The following is a 7,500-nucleotide window of genomic DNA, read 5'->3' as shown; positions in this document are numbered from 1 at the left end:
GTTTGTGTGTGTGTTTATGTATGTGTTTGTGTGTGTGTTTATGTATATGTGTGTGTGTGTTTATGTATGTGTGTGTGTGTTTATGTATGTGTTTGTGTGTGTGTGTATATTTGTATGTGTATGTGTGTTTACGTGTGTGTTTATGTATGTGTTTGTGTGTGTTTGTATGTATGTGACTGTGTGTGTTTGTATGTATGTGACTGTGTGTGTTTGTATGTATGTGACTGTGTGTGTTTATTTATGTATTTTTGTGTGCATTTGTGTGAGTGTGTGATTTGTTTAAGTGTGTGTGTGCTTATGTGTACGTATGTATATATGCATGTGTGTGTTTATGTATATATGTGAGTGTGAGCTTTTGTCTGTTCGCAAGCACTCATTCTAAGATTGAAAATAGATGATGATTCAAAACAGATTGCATGGGTTATTTCTTTTGGGGATTATTAGAAAAATACGTAGTTCTCAGTCTCTCTTCTCTTTCTCTTTCTCTCTATCTATCTCTCTTTCTCTCTATCTCTCTTTCTCTCTCTCTTTCTCTTTTTCTCTCTATCTCTCTCTCTTTCTCTCTATCTATCTCTCTTTCTCTCTCTCTCTCTCTCTCTCTCTCTCTCTCTCTCTCTCTCTCTCTCTCTCTCTCTCTCTCTCTCTATCTATCTTTCTTTCTCTGTCTCTGTCTATTTATCTACCTATCTATCTCTTTCTTCTCTATCTATCTCTTCTCTCTCTCTCTCTCTCTCTCTCTCTCAGTCTCTCTTCTCTTTCTCTTTCTCTCTATCTATCTCTCTTTCTCTCTATCTCTCTTTCTCTCTCTCTTTCTCTTTTTCTCTCTCTCTTTCCATCTTTATCGCCATCTACGCTTTTAAAAGATAAGCGTAGATTTTTTTTATTTTATCATTATTATTATTTTTAAAGAGATAACAAGTTATTTGTACAAATTATGAAACAGGAAAAGAGAGAGAAAGAAAAAAAAAGTTACGTGAGGGTTCCATTAACATTTCCTCCTGTTCTTGTGTTCAATCAAAATATAACCATCAAGATCGTTATTTTCCCTCCTTTTTGAAAATTTAAAAGACCAAAATGATCGACCGTAACTTTTGTGACGTCATCAAAATAAACCCCATGTGTTTGTTTTCTAAAAATAGAATCAGACGCCATGACACCTCCTCCTCGAGTTGCTACTGATCTAGCCTTCCTTTGAACGCTTTAAATAGGAAAATATATGAATTCAGTTAGGGTTGCCAGGTTTCGTATTTTGAAGAAAGGACGCTCGTAATAAATAAATAAAAGTAGTTCTGGAATTCATATTAGGCTATAATAAAGTGGAAAAGTTGTAGGAAAGATGAGACTAGTGTAGGCATGACCGCTGAAGCGTCAGGAAAAGTTATGGAAAGAAAGAAAACATTTTTTTTTTTTTTAATGGCGGGAAACGAACGTAATTATTCTTTCGGATGTCCCAGTAAAATTAAAATAAAGGAAATATCAGGATTTAGTGTTAAAAGAATATATGCTTATTCAGCTTAAAAAACAAACAAACAAAAAAACAACATAATCACACAGGAATTCATTAGAAAGCCTGATAGAAAAAAAATATTAAAGGTGATTGTCATGATACAAGACGCCCGCCACTCTAGGGAATCGAATCCCTTTTCCCAAGAGAGGAAACAATAGATGAAATGCTGGTTTTGACTGCGACGCCAAAATACGTTGCAACTTCGATTCCAATAATGGGTGTTGACGTCCCACCTTCGACAATAATCTTTGCAGCCTAATATAGTGAACCCTCGTTTTTCGCGGGGGTTACGTACCGAAAAGAACCCGTGATCGGCGAAATCCGTGAAGTAGTAACCATTATTTTTTTTTACATTTATTATACAATGCAATACTCTACAATACATTGAAACCAAAGAACAAAACCTTTTTACGGGCCCAAGCATCTGCTTAACAAATAAAAGTACTGTATAAACGTTTTTTTTTTTTTACAAATAACTACTGTATTGTAAAATAATAATTTTAATCATCAATACGAATTGAAGGCTTCATGGGTTTTAGTGAAAATGTGCAAACTTAAATTTGGCAAGCTGTTTTACGTACATGTACATATTAAACCGTAACGTTATTGACACACAGGTGGAGAAGAAGCGGAGAGACTGTTCAGCCAATCAGAATGCAGAACACAATGCACAATGCAAATCCGTGAAGCAGCGAGAACGTGAAAGGTGAACCGCGTTGTAACGAGGGTTCACTGTACTCCAAGCTTGCAAAAAATCCGGTGGCCAGTGATTGGCTAAAAATGTGTTTTATTTAGAATTAGAAAAAAAGGTATTTGTATTAGTATTATAGTAGTTCAGGCAAAGATAATGTTTGGTGTTCATAATCATTTGCGAGAGAGTATGTATGTACACACACACACACACACATATATGTGTGTGTGCGCGCGCGCATACACACACATGTATGTATGTATGTATGTGTACATACATACATACATACATGTATGTATGATTATCACCATTATTGCTATATATATTCTTATCCTTATTCTTATCGTAACTACCATTACTATCATTATCATTCTTAATTATCAGCATATCATAATTATTTATTTTCATTCTTATCAGTATCCATCATCATCATCATTACTTCGTCTTGTTATTCCATTATTATCATTACCCTCTTCCTCATAATCTTTGCAATCATCATTCACTTATCAACATCATAGTCAATTGTAGACAAGGTATGAATGAGAAGAGAGAGAGAGGGAGAGAGGGAGAGAGGGAGGAGGAGGGAGAAAGAGTGAGAGAGAGAGAAAGAGAGGAGAGAGAGAGAGGGAGAGAGGGAGAGAGGGAGAGAGGGAGAGAGGGAGAGAGGAGAGAGGAGGAGAGAGGGAGAGAGGGAGAGAGGGAGAGAGGGAGAGAGGAGAGAGGGAGAGAGGGAGAGAGGGAGAGAGGGAGAGAGGGAGAGAGGGAGAGAGGGAGAGAGGGAGAGAGGAGAGAGGGAGAGAGGGGAGAGAGGGAGAGAGGGAGAGGAGGGAGGGAGAGAGGGAGAGAGGGAGAAGGGAGAGGGAGAGAGGGAGAGAGAGAGAGAGAGAGAGAGAGAGAGAGAGAGAGAGAGAGAGAGAAAGAATATCTTCACAATACAAGAGATGTATATGACCGGTTTCGAATGTATCTTCGTCAGAAATACAGAAATACATTATCAATATCATTTTGCATTTCTGACAAACATACATTCAAAACCGGTCAAATACATCTCTTGTATTGTGAAGATATTCTCTCTCTCTCTCTACGTCTCTCTCTCTCTCTTTCTCTGTCTGTCTCTCTCTCTCTCTCTTTCTCTGTGTCTGTCTCTTCTCATTCATACTTCTATATTTGTCAACATGAATACGGTTCATAATCATTAATCGTTATCATTATCATTACTCATGTTGTTCTGTTACTACTGTCACTAATATCATTATCATTATGATTGTTATTACTATTACTTCATCTATCATTATCAATATCACCATTATCATTATAATATCATTAGTGTTATCATTTATTGTCATCATTGTATTGTTATGGTATTATCCTCATTATCATTATTATTATCATTATCATTGTGGTTATAAACAAGGTTAAATCATGTATATCATTTGATATATATAAATACTTTTTTTTCCATTTTCATCTTCATATGAATAATAACATCCACGTGACATTCCATATTACTCGCCAGGCATTGCTAAAAGAACAAAAACAAAACACTCAAAAATGATTTAGACGCCATTTATTGTCGCGAATTGGCTTTGCGCCCGTATCCCCCCAACGGCTTTCCAAGATGGCGGCCGGCCTCAGTAGCAGTAGTCGACCAGCTCCGACACCGAGCAGGCCTTCCTACAGCACTCCGCCGAGAGCCCGCGCTTCCGACGCGGCGCCTCCTTCAGCATCTGCGACGCCTCCGCCTCCGTCAGGAAGGGGAAAGGGACGCCGGAGGACAAGAGGGCGTTGTGGAGGAGCAGCTGGTCGAAGGCGTCCGTGGCCGAGGGGCGGGGCCTGGGGTCACGGCCGGGGGAGGGGGAGGGGGGGTACGACGCGGGGTTGCGGGGGAAGAACTGGGGGTTGGGGCGGTTAGGGGGGAAGGACTCGTGGTTGGGGGGGTTGGGGGAGAAGGAGGAGGGGTTGGGAGGGTAGGATAAGTCCCAGAGGCCCGCGTCGCCTCGAGGACTCTGCCTGGAGTCTGTCGTCCGAGGAAGAGAGGCCGAGAATTCTCCGATCCGAGGACGAGTCTTGGCTGGCGGCAAAGAGGCGGAAGAAAGGGTTACGTGAGCGGGATGAATAAAGATCAATATTATGGGAAGGGAGGAAATTGTCATGGAGTTGAAATGACAAGGATGAGAATAGGGATAGGACAGAGAGAGAGAGAGAGAGAGAGAGAGAGAGAGAGAGAGAGAGAGAGAGAGAGAGAGAGAGAGAGAGAGAGAGAGAGACAGAGAGAGAGAGAGAGACAGAGAGAGAGAGAGAGACAGAGACAGAGAGAGAGACAGAGACAGAGAGAGGAGACAGAGAGAGAGACAGAGACAGAGAGAGGAGACAGAGAGAGAGACAGAGACAGAGAGAGGAGACAGAGAGAGAGACAGAGACAGAGAGAGAGAGGCACAGAGACACAGAGAGAGACACAGAGACACAGAGAGAGAGACACAGAGACACAGAGAGAGAGACACAGAGACACAGAGAGAGAGACACAGAGACACAGACACGGAGATACAGACACAGAGACACTGAGACACAGAGACACAGAGACACAGACACAGAGACAGAGACACAGACACAGAGACAGAGACACAGAGAGAGAGAGAGAGAGAGAGAGAGAGAGAGAGAGAGAGAGAGAGAGAGAGAGAGAGAGAGAGAGAGAGACAGAGAGAGACAGAGAGAGAGACAGAGACAGAGACAGAGACAGAGACAGAGACAGAGACAGAGACAGAGACAGAGACAGAGAGAGAGAGAGAGAGAGAGAGAGAGAGAGAGAGAGAGAGAGAGAGAGACAGAGAGAGAGACAGAGACAGAGACAGAGACAGAGACAGAGACAGAGACAGAGAGAGAGAGAGAGAGAGAGAGAGAGAGAGAGAGAGAGAGAGAGAGAGACAGAGACAGAGACAGAGACAGAGACAGAGACAGAGACAGAGACAGAGACAGAGACAGAGACAGAGACAGAGACAGAGACAGAGACAGAGACAGAGACAGAGAGAGAGAGAGAGAGAGAGAGAGAGAGAGAGAGAGAGAGAGAGAAAGAGAAAGAGAAAGAGAAAGAGAAAGAGAAAGAGAAAGAGTTAGTTCATTAACAGAACGATGAATCTCGAATCTCAAACAAGATTTCGAAACTAGTATCTTATCTTTTAATTAATATATATTTTTGTATAATCTCTTTAGTAAAGTATAATCACGGTGTTTTCTATATTTAAATTTCCCCTTTGAATTAACACGTATACACATAAAGAGAGGAAGTAAACATATGAATTTCTCCGAACATCGAAGTTTCCGTTAAATTAGTGGACGAAAGAAATTACAAAAAAGAAAAAAAAAAAAAATACAAATGAATTCTTACATCAGAACGGACCTGATGTTTAATAATGCTTCCATTTTTAACTTCAACTAACGCTAATGAATCTATTACGAGCAATTCGACACTAGTTTACAAAACCACTTCATTAGGAAGAGAAAAAAGAAAAGAAAAATTAACCTGTGAAATTTTATATTCGGAACTCAAAATTACCATCCATCCGGGTCTTCTGTCTCAAAAAACCTTAATTTTGGAAAACGATGGGGTTTTGAGAGACGAGAGCGAGCGGGAATGAAATCAGATTAACGTAATAATGATTCTCTTTCATCTTGTTGAGAATCAGCCTCCTGGAATGAATCACAGAAAGCAAATAAGCTCGTAGTCCATAACGGAAATGTCAACTACAATCTTATCGTTTTGTGTTGTGTTGTCATACGAAAAAACCTGTTGACACCTTTACTGTAGAAATAATCTAATTGCTTTAGATACATCACTCATATATAATTTCATCACAGCGATGAAACAGAAATAAGCAAAAAAGCAAAAAAGCGTTGATCGCATAAGAAAGGATTCAGAACCTCATCATCACGGAAACCAAAAATAGGCTTTTTAATCTTCCCTAATCATATCTAATTAACAAACCGGATGCAGACCAGCGCAGAGGCGGGGCTTCCCTGGTGGCACGGAGGGGTACCCGCCCCCTTGCACTCTGAATGCCCCCCCCCCCCCCGTGTGCCGCCCCAATGGCCAATGGCACGTCGGAATGCCAATCGTTGCTTAAATTTTAGCTCAATTGTCAACGCTGCACGTTAAGACGGAGGTAAAGCTGAAACCTCGTTTGATTAGACTCGGTTATGAACTCACGGTCTTCACTGTCGACGCTGCACGTAAAGCTGAAACCTCGTGTGATTAGACTCTGTTATGAACTCACGGTCTTGTATTTTGGAAAAAAAAGCAGGAAGTGGCTCGCGCTTGAACTAACTTCACCTGTCATGTCTTTTTTTTTTTACAATGGCGATGCTCCTAGATGCACCGAGCTAAGGTGAGAACAGAACTCTACCTGTTCTCTAAGTCTGTTACACAACAGTGTTTTGCCAACTTCTGTAACGGCTGAGCTTCATTTAGAATATTGTCTTTACCTTGTAAGAATTAAAGTGGTGCTTCGTTAAAACTAATTACTACACAGAACACTGCTATGTTCACTGTACAAGAGCTAGAAGCACCAACTTCTGACTAACTACAGCAAACATCATAGTGTTCTGTGTGTCGGCCTACCACTTGGTAAAAGTTCACCCAGCTGATTGAATGTGGCCAAGAAAAGCAAGACGAGAACGTAAACAATGTGTAACTGTACAATATAAGTATTGAAGTGGGCGGCCTTAATTTCTGTTACTTTTGGACGCTCCCCCCCCCCCGCCCCCACCTGTTCTCTGGACCCGCCCCTGGACCAGCTGATACCTTAAGCCCATTTTGATTTATCATTTATCAGGTTAATAATTATTATTACCCTCCTCCTCTTTATTATCATTAATACCGTCATCATCCTCAACATTTCGCTTTATTTCCTTACGCTCGTATCCCTCGACGCGTAAACAAAAGACGCCATTTTAGCGCCAAAAGGGGAAGGCGAGATCAGCAGCAACTCGAGGAGGTGTCACCGGCGTCTGATTCTATTTTTGGAGAAGAGCACGTGGGGGTTTATTTTGAATGACGTCACAAATGTTACGGATGCTTTGAGAGGGAGAGAGAGAGAGAGAGAGAGAGAGAGAGGGAGAGGGAGAGGGAGAGGGAGAGGGAGAGGGAGAGGGAGAGGGAGAGGGAGAGAGGGAGAGGGAGAGGGAGAGGGAGAGAGGGAGAGGAGGGAGAGGGAGACGAGGGAGAGGGAGAGGGAAAGAGGGAGAGGGAGAGGGAGAGGGAGAGAGAGAGAGAGAGAGAGAGGGAGAAGGAGAGAGAGGGAGAGGGATG

At 41.7% G+C, this 7,500-nt stretch overlaps 1 protein-coding gene across 5 annotated transcripts in view; it reads right to left on the bottom strand.

Annotated features, from left to right (window-relative positions):
- Positions 1 to 3,750: 3,750 nt before the first annotated feature.
- The window catches only part of LOC113822974 (uncharacterized), a 31,889-nt gene continuing 28,139 nt past the window's right edge, over positions 3,751 to 7,500 (bottom strand). For all 5 annotated transcript variants that reach the window (XM_070117211.1, XM_070117213.1, XM_070117215.1 and 2 more), the window contains one exon: positions 3,751 to 4,269. In XM_070117211.1, coding sequence (XP_069973312.1) covers positions 3,830 to 4,269 — 440 coding nt within the window. In that variant the 3' untranslated portion in view covers positions 3,751 to 3,829. The remainder of the gene's footprint in view (positions 4,270 to 7,500) is intronic.

Source organism: Penaeus vannamei, chromosome 40, assembly GCF_042767895.1.
Source record: "Penaeus vannamei isolate JL-2024 chromosome 40, ASM4276789v1, whole genome shotgun sequence".
NCBI classification, from domain to species: domain Eukaryota; kingdom Metazoa; phylum Arthropoda; class Malacostraca; order Decapoda; family Penaeidae; genus Penaeus; species Penaeus vannamei.
Note: the sequence above shows the minus strand (reverse complement) of the source record. Positions and strands in the feature narration are given on the sequence as shown.